Source organism: Micropterus salmoides, unplaced genomic scaffold (genome assembly GCF_014851395.1).
Source record: "Micropterus salmoides isolate LMB-PRFRI ecotype aquatic unplaced genomic scaffold, ASM1485139v1 Ms_hic_scaffold_18, whole genome shotgun sequence".
NCBI lineage: Eukaryota > Metazoa > Chordata > Actinopteri > Centrarchiformes > Centrarchidae > Micropterus > Micropterus salmoides.
Genome location: NW_024040928.1, coordinates 8017808 through 8039167, shown reverse-complemented (window position 1 = coordinate 8039167; position 21360 = coordinate 8017808). Strand labels below are relative to the sequence as shown.

At 41.1% G+C, this 21360-nt stretch overlaps 1 protein-coding gene across 8 annotated transcripts in view; it reads left to right on the top strand.

Moving 5' to 3' along the window:
- LOC119909150 (neurexin-3b) overlaps nt 1-21360 on the top strand; it is a 287510-nt gene that overhangs the window by 247676 nt on the left and 18474 nt on the right. For all 8 annotated transcript variants that reach the window (XR_005445387.1, XR_005445385.1, XR_005445386.1 and 5 more), the window contains 2 exons: nt 5779-5868; nt 7584-7894. Coding sequence is in view for 5 of the 8 variants with exons in the window: in XM_038727230.1 (XP_038583158.1) it covers nt 5779-5868; nt 7584-7894 (401 nt within the window). In the remaining 3 variants the exon portion in view is untranslated. The remainder of the gene's footprint in view (nt 1-5778; nt 5869-7583; nt 7895-21360) is intronic.

The window sequence follows — 21360 nt, the reverse complement described above, 5'->3', positions numbered from 1 at the left end:
TAATGCTCGGACTATTGAGAAAAAAGACAGAGAAGGACTTTTTCCATTCGTTTATGCAGCAATATAGCCACACTGATCCCATACAGAAGCATTTCCGTCAGGCTTTTAGCAGCTTACACGTGTTTTGTGTGTGTTTGTGTGTGGGCGTTGAGTGTATGTGTGTGCTGACTGCTTTGTCTCTTCCTTTCTCTAATTATCCCCCCACCCTCTAACAGCGCCCTCTCAGATCTCCATTCTTTTTTTGTCCTGAAATTCTTTTTAATCCGCATTTCTCATCCTTTTCCATTCGGTGTTCATCAGGGCTGTGCATCTCCCCTACAACTGTGTCAACCCACATTACTGCAGGGTCTTGTCTTTGTTTAGTGAGAGGGTTCCAGCGTCCTTATATAACACTCCGCATCCCTGTACTCTTTGATTTTGGAATATATGATCATTTTTGGGTGAGTTTGAATCCTTGAATCAAAGAATTATTGGACCGAGCAAGGCTGAAATTGTGCATCACACTTTGCCAGAGCTGGCTGAGGTTCATGCATTGTCTCAGATGAATGACCATTGGCCTAACTACTCTGCTTGGGCCTCTGGGAAAGTGTGTGTGCGTTCCATCATTTGTGCTGGGTACAAGAGGGGTTGGTCTTAACGAGAATGGCCTTGTGTTCATTTTCAGACACACAAAGACCTTTATCCATGCACCGATGCACACAATGTTACGACTCCTACAACCTGAAACAGACACAATGAGTAGCACCGTTTCAAAATATCTGCCAATCTTTGTCTTGAAATACAGACAAAACAATTCCTCGGGAGCAAGATAAATCCCCACGCGTCCTCGGGGCCAAACATGATTAGCCCTATCTGAGACACAATCTCTGTCGTTCTCAGAACTCAGACTAAGCTGAGTGTAGAAGCCGCCAGTCTAATTCATCCTTTCAGCACCATAAATTTCAGAGCGACCTGATAAATGATGAATTTATGCACGGGCTTTGTCTGACGTCTGAGAGAGGAGGACGGAGGGAAAGCAAGCTGGAGAAACAGAGGGACATTGGTGAACAGAAAAGAAATGCAGCCACTGAGTGAATACAGAAGCATTTAATGGAGTAGATGACAGGAATAAGCTGACAAAAAGGAGAAAGAGCTGACATATATATGGGTAGAGAAGAAGAGAAAGGGAATAAAGAGTGAAAGTAGATAAATGATACCAGGATTGTGGCTGTCGCTGAAGAGGCCTGAATCAGCCAAGAAGACCAAGGAGGGCTGATTGCACTGGAGAGAGACAGGGAGAAAGAGAATAGCAAAGGGCAGATGAAGGAGCAGAGGATAGCCAGATAGATGGTGGGCTGTAGAGAAAGAGAGAATAGAAAGAAACTTGGGTAGATGAATGAAGAGCCAGAGATAGAGTAAGGAGAGACAGAGATGAAAGTCAGGTGTAGATTGGAAAGGATGTGGGTGGTGCAGGATATTCATAACCAGGGGCTGCAACAGCTAGCTCTGGAGTTGAGCTGTGGAATGATGATTTTTGGACAGGGCCGCAGTACATCAAATGTACTCATCATCCCCAAATGGAGAGAATGCCAGGAGCCTGTCACAGTAGCCATTTTCACAGTTTTGATGCGCTCTCAGCACTGGCCCTGTGATGGAACCCCAGTGAGATTAGTCTGGCAAGCAAACTGAATAGAAGGAAGCGACCAAGCAGCAGATGACTGTCGCCGTGCCAGTGTTTGTGTTGACTGAAAAGCTGCCACCAAAGAGGAAACATTTAGACATTGTTCTGGCTGGGAGAAAAAATGTTGAAGGACTGCATTAGGGCTAAAAAAGACACACACACAAACTGTATCCAGCCACTTAGCTGTGCATGCAGTAAAATGTGAAATGACGTATTTTGAAATACATTGTTACAGAATAAGTAAGAGGTTGTCCAGTAATGTTTTGCACAAGTACATGTTTATTAGAAAAATAGTCCTGAGTGAGCAGATATGTGATGTTGTCAATGGTGCAGAGTAGGACTAATGAGGAATAATATATTTTGTGTGTGATTGCCGTCTCAACTACATGTACGAATAGAGATGAAAGCCCCTGAAAATTTGGTTTCAAGTTTTTCCTCATCAACATGAAATATTCACAACTAAATAAGCAACAATCAAAGAGCACACTGCTTGATTAGGACTTTGTGGGTGTGGTTTTGTCAGATCAAAATAAGCAAACATTTTGGTTTAGGTATTGCTAAATCCTGGTGCACAAAACTACATGACTGAGCTTTCTCCAGCTTAACCTTGCGAAAACAGAAATATCTCGCGAGTACCATTTCATAAAACCTTTAAGACAACCTTAATATGGTTGATTCACATAGATTTGCATGAATATTTCTTGCGGCAAAATATTAAGAAAAGGAAAGTAGGATGTCTCTGCCTGAGTTTCAAAACAAAACCATTAAAGAAAACAACAAACAGACAAACAAAGTTTACATACAAAACACTCAAATTGCTGTTATTATATTTTTTGCATAGGGATCTAGGTTGTGACCAAAAAAACGTAATATAGATTTTAGATTATACTAGAATGGGCTCTCTGGCAGTGACAAAACATAAAACACATGATGGTACTAAACTGCACTTTCCCCTTTGCAGTACTGAAAGGTTGATGAAAAATGTGTGAGGAAATATCTGTCCACTCCGCTCTGGGATAAAAAACCTTGAAGGCAGAGTGATTTTATAATAAACAATAGTGCTTTTATTGGCAAGGTCATCCATTCTGGAGTCACCTTTTGAAATTGAACATCAAATTGATAAACTAGAGAGATTTTTCTCATTAGTTGGACAATTAGCTCGTGGTGTATTCATTACAAGAGGACTGTCACCTCATTAATCAAATAGAACAATGTAAGAGTTATACCTGAGACCATGCTTTTAGCAATGCACGCCGAGCTTATACGGGATTTCACTCCAGCCATGGGACAATATGTGAATGAGCAGTAGTGTAAGTGCTTCATGCCCTCCCTCCCTTGTTATTTCTGCCCCAATCCTCAACCTACTCTCCCAAACCCCTAACCTCACCGTCTGTCCCCTGGTTTCACATGCAACCATCATGCCTCCCTCTGTGGCCCTTGTCCAAAGGAGAGTGTATTTGGCTGCCACCTGAAACCTGCTTGAGATCAAAGGAATGGGGAGGGAGTCCTGCTAGTAACTGATTAACCTGCTGGCACGCTGCAGACACAGTCCTTTAGCTCCTTCAGCTCCCTCGCAGCCATATCCACACTCCTTCCCAGCTGGCTGTAAACTGAGCACTTGGCTGGTTTTTCCTCTGAATGCATAAGGTAGGAAAGAACGATAGAAAGATAGAATTGAGAGGAGGAGGAAAGAAGCTTATGGTTTACCTAACTACTTTGGTGCGTAAGTGGTTTGATGAATGGTTTAATGTAATTGCGGTGTGTTCACTCCTCATGTACGACCGGAATCAGCAGGTGAGAACAGCGGCAGCAAATAACTGAACCAAGAAAGAACATGAAATAAAATGTTCTAAAAGATTTATAAGGACGAGCATGATATCGTAGCCAGACTCCCTATGGTCATGTTCTTAGTTAGGCAGATCCCTATGAGTGTGTGTGCATGATGTCAATAGATAAATCACCTGAGAGAATTCTAGCAGCCAAACGTGACACCTTTCCAGAAGGTCTTTTCTCACAATTATGAAGCCTTGCCCTTTCACTTGTGTTAAAAACAATGGCGTACTGGTGCCCTTTTTTTCTCCAAATACCTTCCCACCTGGGTACTGAATGACATCATGGTGTCATTCATAGTTCTATACAGGCTTCACACTCTTTTGTCATACCACAAAGTGTTTGAAGACAGATCTGAACGTCTCAATTCTCAGTGTCGACAGCCTAGTGGCGCTTTTCAGAGGGAATGCCTCTGTGACTGTCAGACAAAGTATTGCATCCTTTGCGCATACACAAAGAAGAAATAATACTAAGCAAACCCACGGCCTATTAACTTTAATTCCCATATACGTGGAATGCGGTCTTAGAAGATGAGAATGTGGCATCTTTGGTGTAGCGTTTTTTTTTACCCAAAAGACCTCTCACCATGTCAGTAATGATCTCATTTGTATGCATTGTCCTCCTCAAATCTGTGTCATTGTGGGACTTCCCTCACAGTCGGTCTGCTGTACTAATACATAATTACCACTTCCTCCTCCATCATTGACCTCCCTACCAGCACAGCTCCTTCCTATCAGACAGGCTGAGTAAAGTGGAGGCAGAGAGGTGTGGACCCAAAATGCAGACACTTGAGGATACAGTTCAAAGAGGATTTATTTAATGAGAACTCAAAAACAGGCTTACTTGGAGCACAGCAAGCAAAAGTCCAAACCAAGGAAGAATCCAAAAGTAACATTAATCCAGAACAAGGCAGAGTAATCCAAAACATGGGGAAACAGGAAACCACGGGAAACAGGGCACAGGGCAAGACACTCAACACACGATAATGACACCACACTCAAATCCAAGGTCATGACATAACACCCCCCCCCTTCGAGACACCAAGAGATACCAGACATCCCTAAAAAGTCCAAGACCAGCCAGGGTGGGCGAGGGGAGGACAGGAAGAGGGCTAGAGTCCAGGGTTGAAAGAAAAAAAAAACTGAGTCTCTAAGTCCATTTTTGGAAAGGGCAGGGCAGGGAACCACAGGACAGAGAACAGTGCAGGGCGGAGAGGGAACAGGGGACCTCAGGCGGGCGGCCCGAAGGCAGGGCCAGACCTCAGGGGTGGCAAGGCAGGGCAGAGAGGGAACAGGGGACCTCAGGCGGGTGGCCCGAAGGCAGGGCAGAGAGGGAACAGGGGACCTCAGGCGGGTGGCCCGAAGGCAGGGCAGAGAGGGAACAGGGGACCTCAGGGAAACAGAAAAGGGAGAGGAGGGGACCCGGGGTGGCCCGAAGCGGGCAGAGAAACAGGGCCAGGCAACAACTGAGGGCAATATATACAGGGGCACACCAGACACACACAAAAAGGCAGGGCAATTAAACACAGGTGAAACGCACTGGGAATCAAGGTAGATGGGAAACAAAGCTAGACAATCACCAAAATTACAAAATAAAACAGGAAGTAAAGCTACAGACACAAGGATAGAAGTAACTAAATACAACAGAAAACAAGGAAGCAATGCTCAACGAACAAAACCTGAACAAGAACACAGAGGCAGTGGGTAAACAGAAATGGACATTTAACAAAATAACAGAAAAACACCATACTCAAATCCAAGGTCATGGCCTTCCAAATAAGCTACTAAGGCAAATCATCCCTTGGCCCTTGAAATGTAAAAGCAGGTGGTGTCCAGTGGGGAAATTAGTGCACATTAATTACCCTCAATTTGCTTCTGAGAAAGGCAGTAAATGCATGTCTACCTTTTTAACCACTTGCTATCTCTTCTTTTGTCTTCATTATGTAATATGCTGAATGTATTATAGGTTATGTAGATTGTGATGAATTCTCTGTGTTTTTTACCTATTCTTTCAGGTTATTTATGCAGGTTGTCCTTTCCATGACTGCTATGGTTATGTGTTGTGCTTTAAATCCATGGATATTTTGTTAAATATAGGTGTGGAGTGTGCTATATAAATATGAATTTATAACATTTAAACTAAAGCTAGTTGAAAAAAAATGATCATAAAGCTTTTATAAATATTTCTAAACAAAGATAAAACTCATTATAAACTACTGTATAAATGTATGATGTCTGTTGCTGTTGCCAACTGTTTCAAGCTGTTTGTTAAACTTTCAAACTTTAAAGGCAACAGCGACATTGAGCGCTATCAAATGGCAAATAAGAAAATCCCGTTCAAATATACCCGGCCAGTAGAAGATTGGCTTCAGGAGAAAGGTAAATCTTTATCAAACTTCTAAAATGTTTATCTTTTTCTTTTCTGTCATTTCATCGGCTTGTTCCCTTTCAGCCTCTGAGAATGAATAACCATCCCTTAAACCCTTTAAAAAAACAAGTAAACCAAAGCGTTTTTTGTTACTTTTTATTCTTTCCTTTGCTTTTATTTTTCTTTTCTTTCCCCTTTTTCTCGTTGTCATCTTTTAATTTTTTGTTGAATCATGGTGTCCAGTTAAAGGGACTGGGAAGATATTATAAACAGTGCAACAATAAGATTTATTTTTATTATTCCTAATCTTTTTTCACCAAAATTAACTGGTAGAAGCCATTATCTATGCAGCAACAGTAGGCTGATTGTTTTGAGAGGAGAATTAGCTCCTTTGGCTCAAATCCGCTGCAATCTTTGAGAACAAATTAATCAGTGGGCAGATCCCCCTGAAAACTTTCCAAACAGCAGGTGCTTTCCCCGGCTGTGATTTATATGATTGTAGTTCTGCACATCACACATGATAAAATCCTCACTTGTTTAGTGATGGAGAGCTAATTGGAGCTTTTTTGACGACAAAGTGTCCCAGTGAGCCTGCTAAGGTGCACTGCACCCTGATAGAGTTGTGCTTTTCAATCACTGAGATAATCAAGTCAGCACCTTGTTTATGTTTAAAACATTTGCGGGGATTAAAAAAAAGTCTATGTTTTTTTGGTGCATAATAAATTTTCTTACTCAATAATATAATGATAAACTGCATTTAAAGTTCATTGCACATAAACAACTTAACCTGATTATAAAGTCCCTTTAACAATCGCTAAAACACAGACAGGTCTGAAAAATCCCATTACTGCTGCATGCATGACTCCACACATGCTATTTCATTTTCGCTTCTGTGATATGAACTGTCATTTCCCTGTCATTCCATGCCCGCTGTGTTATGTATTATAATTGTGCGAATCCCGCAAATATAAAAAGCTTGCAATGCTATGTGTCTGTAAACTATACAAATTAGATTTTTAATTATGAAACCTGCATTGTGAATGTTTGGTGTATTTTCATTTCATAATTAATGCATGAGCAGTGTGTTTTGACAATGATATTAAGGCTTTGCCTAATGAAATTCACCATGACATGTTGTGAGTGTGTATCGCTCACACTTCATATCATAATATGCCAAAGCCTTCATAAATATGTATTAATCATTTTACCACATGTTACCAGTCCACTGTTTCGTCCAGCAAATATTAAGAGGGTCTGTGGAAGATGTTCCAGCTCATTTTTCAAATCTTTATTTCACACCTGCATGTGTTCATCCCTTACAATGTTGCTATAGCTGCATTGTGTCTATTATTTTCAGCATTAGCTGAATTAGTCTCTTTTTCTTCCAAAGGGAAAGATAACAGTCCATATAGCTGCAGTCTTTTATAATGAACATAAAGGTGGGGTTGTTCAGATACTGTAGTTACATATTTTTCAGTGTAAAAGCATGTCATTACACTTTTAACCATTTTAACTCCATCCATACTTATTTTATCAAGCAGTAAATTAATAGTGTTAAAAGAAGTTTTCTGTTATTGCACCTACAGTATCTTTCAGTGAAAGGGTTGTTCCTCTTATAGGCGATACATGTCAAAATTAGAGCTTTTCATGACCGCTTTATGTGTATGTTAGCTCAGATTTTTTTCATGAACCTGTTAACCCCTCTCTGCCCTCCTTCCTGCCCCAGGCCGGCAGCTGACAATCTTCAACACCCAGGCCACTATCTCCATCGGCGGAAATGACCGGAAGCGACCCTACCAGGGCCAGCTCTCCGGCCTCTACTACAATGGCCTTAAAGTCCTCAACATGGCCGCCGAAGGCCACGCCAACATCAAGGTGAATGGCAGCGTGCGGCTGGTGGGTGACGTGCCGGCCAGCAGGGGTGCGGCACGCACCACCACCTCCGTGCCACCGGAGATGTCCACCACCTTTATTGAGACCACCACCACACTCTCCACCACGACCACCCGCAAACAGCGCTCAACACCCACTATTCAGGTAAGGTTAATTGCTGATGGGAGGAGAGATGTTTATGCTTCTTCTGAATGTGTGTGCGGTTTGTCATTGTGTGTTCCAACTCCACGTTGGACACCAGACATTTCCAGCTTTAAATTCTGACCTCTATGTGCTCTCATGTTTGAAAAAACAAACAGGGAATACACTTGCATGCACTTGAGATGGTTAAGAACTACAGTACACATATTAACTGTGTTAATGATTCACTTCCTTTATATCCCATTTGTTTAATCTGTGCAATAAACATTGTGTAAAAGCGACAGATCACCGATTTATAGGGAGTGCTCAACAAATTTTTGGTTTGGGCCAATAACTTCTATAAAGTCACTGCGCCAAAAATATCCCATACATAACTCCCTGTAGAAGATAAGTGAAATGACGTTTTGACTTTAAAGTTCGCAGATTAAACAAATATATAACGTGTTTATAAGTGAGCTGCTAGTGTGCTAAGCTAAGCTGGCTGTTGGCTCCAGCTTCATATTTACTGTCCAGACGTGAATCTTCTTTTCTAACTCTCGACAAGAAAGCAAATAAGAGTATTTCCCAAATTGTCTAACTATTCCCTTAAGCCGATTGTTTACCATTCAGAGGGAAGTGTAGGGTGGCGTGCAATTGCATTTGTCCTTGTTGGAGATATGGGTACCCACTTTCCCGAGTTCTGTGGAAGTCTGTCTGTGGGTTAAACATTTTGTTTTCTCGATAATCAGGTTTAAAAATGTGACAAAGGCAAATGTCAAACAACAAAAGTCCTCTTGTCTCTACTCCACTATTTCATGTGTTTTTGTGACTTTCCATGCGTGGGTGGATTGTAGCAGCACTGCTTGTTTCCCTGCTTGATCAGTCAAGGTCAGGATACTGTATTTCTCATTCTGTCGAGGATTGAAGCGCTGCTGTTCATTGAGGTGTGCAAAGCCAGCCTTGCCACTGCTCCCTTTCTCTACATTTCTCTCCTTTTCTCTGTCTCTCTCTTTTTGTCTCTGTCCGTCTCTATTTGTCACTCACCCAATCCAGCCTAACGGAGGCCTTTCTCCAATACGTCCTGAGTCCAAGCCAATGAATGTCACCGCTGTGCCAAGAAAGTAATCACGGCGAGCAGTCCTTTGACACCCAGAGGACAAATTCGGCCATTCGTTGTTCATATTAAAGCAATAACTCTCCCTCGGGGGTGAGACAGGGTTTGGAAAGCGGTTGGTTGGTGGACGACAGACAGGGAAACACTGTTATCAGGTTTTTCACCTCAACAGCAGATTGCCTCACGCGCAGTGATGATGGCCCTTCATGTCAGCGCTGACACTTGTATGTCTCTATCAGTGCAAGTGTGGTGGGAGCCAGAGAGCTATTAGAAAGCCACTAAATATCCTGTGATGTGGAGAGAGCTGACAAAGAAGGGCCCAGTGTCAAGCCTCCCTGTGCGGGGTTTGAAGGTTTGGATCAAAAGAAAAGCAGTCCATATCCGTTCTGTCTATGTGTAGCATCAGTAATCTGCGGTGATGACTGAGCTGAGATACATTACACCACCGTCTCCAGCACCATCAACAAGGTCACATCAGAAAAGAAAAAACGTGGCATCGCTGAGAAAATGGCATTTTGTGTCATAGGCTATTAATATCAAAGGAAGTCAATACAGTTCTGCATGCTGTTACAGAGCTTTTATATCAAAGTACTCTCCTTTTCAAGGTGAAATGATGAAGCTATGCCTTTTTTTGTCAATACCCAGGTTGCAGCGGTTAGATGTCTTGCGATGCACTTTGGTAACTTAACAATAAAAATGTAGTTTTTTGCTCTCTCTAACTTTTTACTTTACTTTTGTATTCCTTCTGCAAGTGTGCCTTGTTCATTCTTCTTCCACAGCCTCCCATGGCAGTGTCTGCTTTGATTCACACCGCTGTGTCACAGAATTTCATTTGCCAAGGCCTTTAATTTTACAGTTCCCTTGTTGGCTGTCAAATACCGTGGTGTGAGAGGTAAGGAGAGGACCTGTACCAGTTTGGCAGGTTTCTCCGCCCCTCAGGGTAGTATAGAGGAGTTGAGGGAGTTGAGCCATCATTAGTGATGTACTGCCGTGCTGTAAGAGAGCTATAGGCATCTGACACCGTGCTGGACTCAAGCTTGTGTGCAGCCGTTTTAGGGGTAAGGGGTGCGTGCCCGCATGTAGGCTGAAATGCGTGTTTAGGTATCTTCTCGTTAGATATCTATTTTCGGTCCACTTCACCAACACAAGCTGTTTCTTTTTCAGAGGTGAGAAGTGACGAATCCCCCGGCCTCTTGGGATCCACAGAATGAGATACAGGGGTGGGAAGTGGAGAGAACCAATCTCACGCTTAATTAATGATAGCTCCGCAGGGACATACCGACACTACAGACACGTTTCATTTCCTTTCACTCTCTCTGTCACTGTGTTACTTGGCCACTCTGTGGGTCAGGTGATTCACTTGGGGACCAAAGACTTGTTTCTTTAAATCGTCTTTTTTTTTAAGTAAAAATCTGATTTTAGAAACACATTTGTTACACTACAAACCAAATAAAGTTTGCACTGTAATTGATTGTATTATAATATAATAATAATAATCCTTATTTGTAGAGCACTTTTCAAAAACAAGTTACAAAGTGCTTTAACAAGTGTAACAAGTGTACTAAGTGTATTAGCAGATCATATGCATTTTCTACACATTTTTCTAACCCCTTTTTACTACACCGTGTATATTCTAAGCTGCTTTCATAAAAGAGGACGGATAGAAAACTTGTTTACTGTAAACATCTGTCTTCTTGCAACACTAAACGCAACAACATTTGGCTATGCAAGGACATAAAATGATAGTCAAGGTAGGCAGGTAAAATGTTTATTTTGTATATTTTTGATAAGTAAAATGGAAAATAATAAGCCTACTAGTGTTGCACAGCTTTTGAAACACACATGCTAGCTACTTTCATCTTTGTTGAAAGTGTACTCAGGTACATGCACAAGGACAAGGTGGAACTGGAAAGCTTGAAGTTTATAATAAGTATGTTGAAAACTACAACGTAATTGCATCGGTTCAAGCAGCTCAGCCATAATCAGTTACATTTTTCAGCCCCTAAACACTTCGTTTTGAGAGATTTTCAGTTGGCAATGGTTTGTTTTGCAAAACAGATAATTGTGTGATTTTCTTTTCTTTCTGAGAGGATAAATATATAGAAATTCACTATAACAGCAATTTTGAGTTTTTGCCACATGTTAAGCATTTCTTCATAAATATTATAAATGGTCTGAGACCTGGCATTAGATATGTCAACGACCTGGCTCATTCTGAAGATCACACCCACCTCCCACTCACAATCTTGCTCTCAGAGCCTGCATATCTTCTGAAGATTGTTTCATCCATTTAGCAGTCTGAACATCTCTTTGATCGTGTGCCTCAGAGGGGGATGACTAATGCTAACCATGTTAGCTTTAGTTGCATGCCCATTCCCGCACACTGTATATAGCTATGGTCAGGGATGGGCAAAGATAATATCAAAATATGTTTTAAAATAAGATACCAAACACCGTACTTTTAAGGTTATGTTATGCCACGCCATATATCAAAATAAACTACTGTATTTTTGTATTTCAGAAATACTAAAAATATTTTTCCAAGGTAGGCCTACCATGAAATCACTTTGCAATACTTCTATTTATCTGCCTATTCAATCTATCCCTTCACCAGAACACTGACTCATAAAGTAGACAATGTTTGAAAGATATAGCTTTTCTGTCGATAATGATTCATGCAATAAATCTGACAGGCAACCAGTTAACAGATCAAATATTCAAGTATTTTCATACAAAATATGTAGCTATTTTGTATTTGAAATGTATATGAAATACACATACACATAAATACTGCCCATTCCTGGCCATGGTAATGCATGCACACAGAAATGCTAACGTAATGGGAAGACAATGTTAGTTTTTACACTGTTGTATGTAAGATATAAATATTCAACATCCGCTCTTTATCATGTAGAAGTAAAACTGAGAACTTCACCATGAACTAATCTCACACTGTCCAAAAAGCCCTTTACTCCATTCCATCATCATAAATATTAATTAGTTCTTTATTGACTTGGCAAGAAGTAAACAATGTCTAGAAAAGAAGTAATTCAAAGGTCACCATATATAAACAAGAATAATGGAATAAATATTGTCCTGTTTTAAGCATGTTTACTTTAAGCAGAATTGTAGTTTCATACAGACCCCTGTCTGCTTTTATCAAGCAACGTGTTCTCTCCAAAAGAACAAACAGTTTGACATTTGCTTTGCTGGCTGTCTGAGCTCCAGTGTTCATACTATAAGTGGTTTGTATTGAAATTTAAATGGCTTGACAATTATTTTTGAAGTTACACAACACATAATTCAGATACTAGTAGCTTGCAGCATGAAAAGCCAGTAAGGAGAACTGCAGATAATCTCCCATTATATCAAAATCTATCAAGAAGTCTTGTGGCATGCTACTGCATATGTGAAAGTAATATTAAGCCTTTCGTGGCTCCACAGTTGAACAAAATCTGAAAAATCAGTTGGGTCTACATGTCTACATGACTACATGTTTGAAAATTAAAAAAATCTGGGCGTATGGAGTCAGAAAGAAGTGAGCTTACCAGATCTCTTTAGCCCACTCCTCACCTCTGCTTGAGGCTTGTGGCTTGAAGCTACATTACACGCTACTTGCATAACATAGCCAAGTCTCTGAGAGTTAGACTGTCGAGATTGCATTGTGGGTAAAGTAGGCACCAGGCTTTGACAAGGAAGAAAAATTAGTTAAATTAAAAAGATGTTATCAATATATCGATTTTGATGCACACACATGCATATCTGTGATCATTTACAATTGTGTCTAAGATGTAGAGGCTTGCAAAATGACTAACCAGTGTTCCCTACCTTTTTGCTTTGCTCCTGTTATCACCAGTCGTCAGACACCAGTGTTATTACCAGTCATCTCGTAACCCTTTCTGATTATCTTGTACTTTCTACTTTAAGACTTTACTAGCAAGCCTAGAGGCCTAAACCTTTATCCATGCTGCTATATCTTTGCGTAGGAGTGCTGATGTTGTATTGCAGAAGTTCCTCATTCCAAACCCCATTTTGCTTTTAACTTCTGTTGATTATCAATTCAGGTGCTAGAATTTTTTGTCTTGCATTTTCTCATTCTGGTAACATGTAATGTTTGGAAGCTCCTGATGAACACTTACGTCACTGGACTTAAGTTAGGAGGGACTGGGAAAAATCTCAATAAGCTGAAATTGGTACAGATTGATAAGTGGCCAGCTAGACCCTTCAGCTCTGCGGAATGCTGGTTAAACCAAAGAACAGATTTTATGCTTGCTGGTTTGATGTGGATAGTCATTTTGGGAATACTCATTTATGCAAGGTCTTTATCATGGGAGATCAACGTCTCTCGTTCTCAATTAACTTGCCCTGCTGGTCTAAGATGTTAGGGAACAATTAGGAAAGGAGGCTGCAATCTACAGTACCGTGGGGGAAAACCGCAAAGGGAGAGACACTGGAAGTGATTTGCATGGTTGCCGTGTTAAAGAAATTGCTCACGTCCATCATCTTCAACTGGCCTGGTGCTCAGGAGACAAGAAAATCAGAGGTAAATTGTTTGCAGCTTAATTAGGCTTTTTTTTCTTTGGAGAAATGGGAAATAATGCCATATCGATGCGCTCGGATACACAGTCCATGATGACAATAATTTTACATTACAGCACAGATTCTTCTTTGGCACAGTGTGATTTCTGTATTTTCAGATTAATTTCAAGGTGTTCTGATAGATAGTATGCGGTGGAGAGAGAGGGAAAGTTTAGAGAGACTGGAAAAGATGCAGCAAAGGTCATGAACCAGAATCATCCCGCACTGTTGCAAGATGATATTTTGCACACTAAGCTACCATGATCGCACTAAGCAACCATTTTTTTCCCCCGCACTGTTTGCCTCGACTCGCTTCTTTTACTCTGTCCGTCTAACGTACATCAGAGATGTTGCCTAACGCCTGGGGATATATGATAATCACTGATTTATTCTCTCTTCAAGAGGTGGTGAGGAAGGCGCTGGGCAGCATGCTGCGCGTCTCCACGTGGTTGTCTGCTAGATGATGCTTGATGAGTGTGTTCATCTGCTCGTGTGTGTGACCGCGCACAGGTGTGTGTGTGTGTGTCTGTGTGTGTGTGTGTGTGTGTGTGTGAGACAGCATGAGTGTGTGTAGGCGGATCTGCTTCTCTTCTCCATCTACTGTCAGGCATCTTTTCCTTTCAGTTAGTTGGTCCCTGTGATCACCTTCCCTCACAACCATTGCCCAGACCTGCCAGTAATTGTGTAAAGGTCAAACTAGTTTGCAGGTATTCTTCGGGATGCTTCTTTTATCCCTTATTTTTTCTCTCTTCTTCAGTATCTGTCTTTATACCTCTCTTTCTCGGTGCCCTGCAAAGCACCCTGGCTCCCAGTGAATTCTGGGAGATGAATGATGGAGGTCCGCAATTTGCTCAGTAGGTCCAATTAGGAGACAGAGGACTGATGGAGACCCTGCTGGTGTGTGTGTGGCTCATTAAAGGGATAGACACACACACACACACATACATACATGCACACAGTTCTCAGATCTTCTAATCGTTTTCTCACATGTCTACATACATGGACAACCAAATTAAGTTACTCGCATATATTTGTGAGCACACATACACACGCACTCAGCCCTGTTGCAGCCACATCCACTCACATAGCCAAAATACAGGAGCACAATATCAGAGGATTTTCAATGTGTTATGGGGGAATAGTCCTCCCCATCAACATGACAAACTCATTCCAGCACTGTCGTGGATTGTCTTGTCTGGAATGTGTATGCAACATTCGGTTGTAACTTTCTTTATGAATCTTTCATGTTATTTGGTCTGCAAGGGAATATGTACAAGGTGCTATTTCCATTAGACTTCTCTGTGTGAACGTGTTTGCAATTTCATGTCTGTAGGTCATGTGTTTGTTTCTTGGTGTGTGTTTGTGAGTGCGTGTGTGTTCAGGGCAGTTTGTCTCTCAGTGTGTGAGAACCAGCAGCTAGCTCTAGGGGTTTTCAACCACAGGGGGTTTTGTAATGGATGTCCCCCATGCCTCACAACACAGCTTATATAGATCCTCCGGGAATGCTTGTGTGTGTGTATACGTAAACCTGCTGTCTTGTCAGCCTCCACTGTCACGGCGGGGCACTCACACACCAAGGGGCAAGCAAACAACACTCATCAGTCAGACACGCAAACAAACACACACACACACACACACACACACACACAGTGCAGCAGTTTGTTTCTGAGCTGACCAGCAGGACATTAGCACACGCTCTGGGTGGTGTACAGGCTCGCCTCATGCTGTGTTGCCTCCAGAGATGGCTGACTGGTTATAACACGACACACCTGTCTAACTAACAACTCAAACCTACGACTGAAACAACAATGTGACATTATCAGCCAGAAAACACTGATACTGCTTATGAATGGCAGTTCCAACTATGCAAATGATCATATGCAATTAACTTTAACAGATCACTTCAGTCACGAGAATTAAAATGCCTTCTAATTATACATCATATCTATCTTTCAGTGTAACGGAACAATCGTGGATATAAACCATCCCAAATGTTATTCAAGGCGTTACATGTCAAATCTAGATTTGTCTTCTTTCGGTACAGATGTCATCTATCCCCAAGCACATGCCAGTAGACTTGCCTGGATTATCAAAGTGGAACAGTCGGTATTAAATCCTGTGCCAAGGCATTTTAAAAAGTTGCGAGGTTGCTGTGAGATCCCACACTCATGGTGGTGTTTAATTAGCTTTTTTTCCAGCACAACGGTTCTGGGAACAAAACTATTATAAAAGTGAAACTTCTATTGCCAGCATAACACTTTATAAGTTACTTTATATCCACCTTAGGAAGTTACTGCTTTTCCTGTAAAACAAAACAACTATCAGTTATTTGCTTCTGCATCACTCTCTATTGCACACAAGATTATGCTAGTTGTTTATCTCATTTAGTTAGCTGTTTCCCCCTATTTGTTCTTCTTTAAAGTAAAAGTCCAACAGTTTGGGAAGATAAATACTAATTTAATCTCTGTGTTCAATACAGAGATAATGATAGCTGTCAGTTAGCCTAGCACAAAGACTGGAACAGGGGGAAACCACTAGCCTAGCTCTATCAAAGGTCCGTTCATACAACTCAAAAGCTGTCATATACGTATGTTGTATATGTCTGTTCAACATGTGTAGAAACATAAAGTGAGACATTGTGGTTTAACTAGACCAACAACTACTTAGTCCTTTCCTCATTAAGTGGCTTGCTTTTTTCACTGTTGTAACTCAGCTGACTCTCCGATGTGGTGGTCATTAGCTTGCTAGCTAACATGATACAACATGGAAATAAGACATTTTCAGAAATACTGAGATGTATTTTTGGTTTTATTTTACTTCTTGTCTTGAAAATGCTAGCTGCTTTACCCTGCCTTTGTGCCAAGCTAGGCTAAACATGTCACAGAGATATCTATATATACTGTATACATATATATATATATGATATCAATAAGATAGAAAATTTACCACAAATTTGAAGTATTAACGTACCACTCCCTCAATGAAGCTCCCTGAGTTGTGTACTGTATATGATAATAAATCGTAACTCCAGATGTGTTTGAGGCTCAAGCTACAGCAGCTCTCTCAGACTGGGTGACTTATTCCACAGTGGCAGTAATGAATCTCTTTGCACGGCTGTACTGTGAATATATTTGCTGCCAACCTATGATATGCACTTTGACTGTGTGAATTTATGTTTGTGTGTGAGAGAGAAAGAAAGACAGAACACATCCTTGCGAGAATATTCACAGATCTATACATGCATTACAGTCTCTGTGTGCACAGAATGCACCGTGTCTACTACGGTCAATATGATTTAATTATGTATCACACAGACAGCCTTTGATGTTCAACGGCAAGTGTTCTGTTTCATTGCATACTTTTAGCAAGGCCCAGCAATGTTTCTCCACAGAGAGTTGGTGCAAAATACAGTGAAACCTGTTGCACTTTACAGCAATGAGTGAAGGATCATTGTAAGGATCCATGTCTGTGTGCATGCCTGGTTAGTCATCCTAAAATGTGTGTAAGCATGTTGAGATACTGTGGGAGGGTGCTGTATGTTATGGTTTGTATAATTTCTCTATTGGTTACTGATAACATTTCAACTTTCATCTTCTAAAAAGAGACTAAATTGAATGCTTAATTTGGTTTGTGCTCATTAGGACCTGAACCCAAATGGGACCCCCAGCTAATTTGGAAGACTTAAAGTTGCCCGCATCAGCCATTCCATAATGCCTACATTGATTTGGTATTACAGCCTTGAAGTCATAATAGCCTCTGACTGTGAGAAATACAGCAATATTGAAATGGATTGAAAAGGGAGGTGAAAATGTAGTCCACAAGGAGAGAGTGCAAGGTCCAATTTCAGCTATTTGCTTCAGACTTCACACATTCTCAATAGAAAGCCAATAGCTTTCCCAATTGAAGATATTGTCTTACGTATTGATTGCATTGCTGCAATTAGTGAGGTCAACTCAGGTTTATTTATAAAGCTCTTCGTCACAAAAGCATGTCCCAAACAGTACAAACATAATCAACAGCCATTCACAATGTAAAAAATGCATATTAACAACAGAAAATCATCAGAACAATGTTGTTTTAGATGTGTGAAGTATTGAACTCATTGGTGTTTTGTACTGGAGGCAATGAAAAGCACAGTTGTGATCAAATTAATTTAGGCCTTATTAAGATATGACTTTATAACACAGATCTCCAGAGGACATCAACTGTAAATCACATCAGTTTACAATGAGATGTTCCAAGAGATCTGTGGTGTTAAGAGCCACTGATCTGCAAATATTAAACATAGAAATGTGGCCACATTTCTCTCCGTTGGAGAGCACACAATGCGATGCAGATGTGTTGCTGTTTGTCCTGTTAAATTAGCTTGCAGAGCAGAGTTCTCTTGTAAAGATATTATCTTGGATTTAAGCCCGGTATGAGTAATGTGGATGTGAAAATTCAGAAAATTATTTTGTGGCAACAATTTTGGTATTTTGTTTAATAATCAAAAATGTCAAACATTCACTGGTTCGAGCCTGTCAATTGTGAAAAGTTCCTGTTTCACAAAACAAGCAAAAGAAATATGTCATGATCACGATGATAGGACATGTGATGTGTATTTTTTTTTACCATTTTCTGGTATTTTAATGACTAACTCAGAAAATAATCTGCAGATTGAAATAATCGCTAGCTGTTGCCCATCTTAAAGACTAAAGGGCATGTTCAAGATGCAACATGAAAATAACTAAAGTAGTAAGTAATGTACTTTTGAGCCTTCTTTATGAAATCAAATTTTGTGTACCTCTGCTGGTATCCAAGCTGGAATACTGTTACCTTCATTTTGTTTAGAGAACCAGCCAATGTCTTGTGATCTGTAAAATAGAGCCCTTTCCTGTCCTGTTCTGTCATGACCCCCCCACACTCTCATCTTCTCTCTGCTTCTTCTTTGGTCACGGCTTTCAGCGCAGCTCACCACCACATCCACATGAATTCCTCACTTCCTCTTTGAAGGGAGAACCACAAACGGTAACACAAACCATAACTCCGAGCTGTAATCGCTTCTCCATTTTCACTTGAGGATGGCATGGACTTGCATAGAGAGAAGAAATTTCCTTCCATCTCTTGTCTGCTTACCTCTGATGTTCCTCTCTCTACCTGTCTTTCATCATATGACCACTCCCCTGCACCCCGCAATCTTCCAGCTCTTCTGTCAGTGTGTGCGTGTGTGTGTGTGTGTGTGTGAGTCTGTTTGTCACAGGGCTTCCCTGATGACCTTGTACACTGCGGCAGGGGGGTGATTAAGGATCAGGGCCAAAGACCATTTCCTTTTCCATGGGAAGATGAATGACCCTGTTTGAAAGTGGCTGCCTATGGCCTCAGGGCAATTAGAGTTTGCTGTGAGCCAGCAACCCTTACCGCTTTGTGTACAAAGGCAGGTCCTTGAGAAAAAGAGAAATACTCGGCACATAGCCTATTCTGCTGAAACCAACACAGTAAGGTGATGGTGAACAAATTAAATGCATTTTCCTTTTCCTTTTTCTTTTTTTCCCCTTTCCAGCTGTTTTCTCTCCTACTCTCCTCCTTCACCCCTCCTGTCCTGTTTCTATTTCTCCATAAACCTGCAAAAAAAAAAGAATGTGCTGACTACAGGAGGCAACGAAGAAAAGCCCACCGAGGGTGCTCATTCCAAGTATCAATATTTGATTTAGGAAATTATTTAGCACGTGGCTCTGGCCCTACAAGTTGATTCTGGAGCTCATTCCGCTGTAATTTATCCACTATATTGAAGGAGAGGGTTAATACTTCCAGCTTTTTTGCACTGCTTGTGTTTGCTTTTGTCTTTCAGCAATATCGTTATTATATGAAGATTAAACATCACGATCAGATGTTTTGTTAGAATCACCCACTGTGTGTTATTTTTAACATTCTTCTGTGCTACCATTTCCCCCACCTCTTCATTCCCCTGTATTTTTTTTTCTTTTTTTTTTCTGATAAAGCACCTTATCTGTCACGGAGTGGGGAGCATGAGCAAAAAGAGTTGTGGCAGCCTATTGATAGGGATATGGCCTAGTGTCATTGATTGCTCTTGTAATACAAGCCTCTCCCTTGTCGGCCTGTCAAAGCCCAGATTGGACATGATAACACGCCCATCAGACAGCCGTCAATAGAAAGGCGAAGCTTCCGCCGCGGAGATGACTATCTTATTTTGGTACGAGGGCCGGTGGAGTAGAGGAATGGGAATTGGTGAGATAGCAAGAAAGAAGAGATGGCAGTGGGTGTCAGTCTGACCTCTGATTTCTGTTGCTTTCTGGGCCATTTCTCAACCTGAAAAATAGTCTGCAGTGTATATACCCATCTAACATATGTGAAATATATATATGTCCAGGGTGACCAAGGAGCACCTCAGGGATTAAGGAGTTGCTTTGAATTGTGTGTCTTTGATTAGTCCTTGCCTCCACATCGTCACTTTGATGTCTGGACATGCAACCACATTGGATATCCATGGCAACTGACTGCCAGGATGAGGCGCTCGAGGAAAATTGATTCGTTTGGGATTTATTCCCGTCAGTGCAAAAAATAAAAACTGCTTTAGCCATTGGGCACTCTGGCATTGTAAATAAACCAAATTGGCTTTGATAGTGGGGTTGTAATGTGGACCTATAGTGTTGTGTCTCTTCCCTTATTCTCAAAAGGCTTCATCTCAGTGTTTCCTTCACCCTCTGGGCACAAAAACACGTGAAGGTCATTTGTTATGATAAGACCGTGATGTGTTCAGGAGCAACCTCCCGCCCCCTCCCTGACGATGTGACTCAGTGTACTGTACTTAAGGATGTGTGCTTAGTTTCCCCTCGCCTCTGAAAACACAGCTCACACTCATATTTCATGTCATGTTTGTAACCCGGGGGCCACGGCTGCGTTTTAGCCTTTACACTGCTTTTACTGACCCCGGGGAAAACTATAGACAGTGGTCTAGTATATTACGTCTTTCTCTTCCCCCTGCCTGGCACAAGCCACTGCTTTGATGTGCCCGATCAAATCACCATCATCCTCAGCAGAATATTCAAATGCAGCCACAGCCGCAGATGCAGCAGCTGCTCCTGTTACCATCCGTGTTTTATACCAAGTTAAAACATTCTCTGTTTGATTAGTGAGACCCTTAGACGATGGCTGTAAGCACACAATTAAATGATGGTATATTTTAAGTAGATGGTCATTAGTTGATCAAATTCAATTAGATCTGGTGAAAAATAAGCAATTTAGCATAGCATTGTTGATTAAAAGTCCATTTAGCATTAGATTGTTCTGATGTGATTCAATTTTTATGTTCATCTGTGCCACACAAGTTGATGAGTGCATAATATCTGGTTTAAATTTACATTTCTTAAGAGTAAATTCTGCAGGGGGTTGCTGTGCAGCTCCTCTGAGCAAGAGCATATGCTGTAAATGGTAAGTAGTGATGGTTTAGCAGGTGTGAAGCGAAGGTGTGATTGCACTCTTGCTCCTGCAGGCACGTTCGATAGAATGCCTCAGTAGTTAAGCACAAACATGAATGAAAATCATTTGTAATAATGAACAAAATGCATCATGTTTTTATGCTTTCAACCAGGTGGTTTGCTACAAAACTTCAAAATTGTGAAAGTGTTCCTCAGCCATATTGAATAGTGGATTTAATATGGCTGTGGAAGAAATCTGTCAGACACCGGTTGCATTTATCTGCTTCATGTAGCAGAGCGTGGCAGCCTGCAGTGCAACGGCTGCTGCTACTAATATGGATAGAAGGGCGCGAGGCTAGATTTTTTTGTTTTGTTTTTGTTTT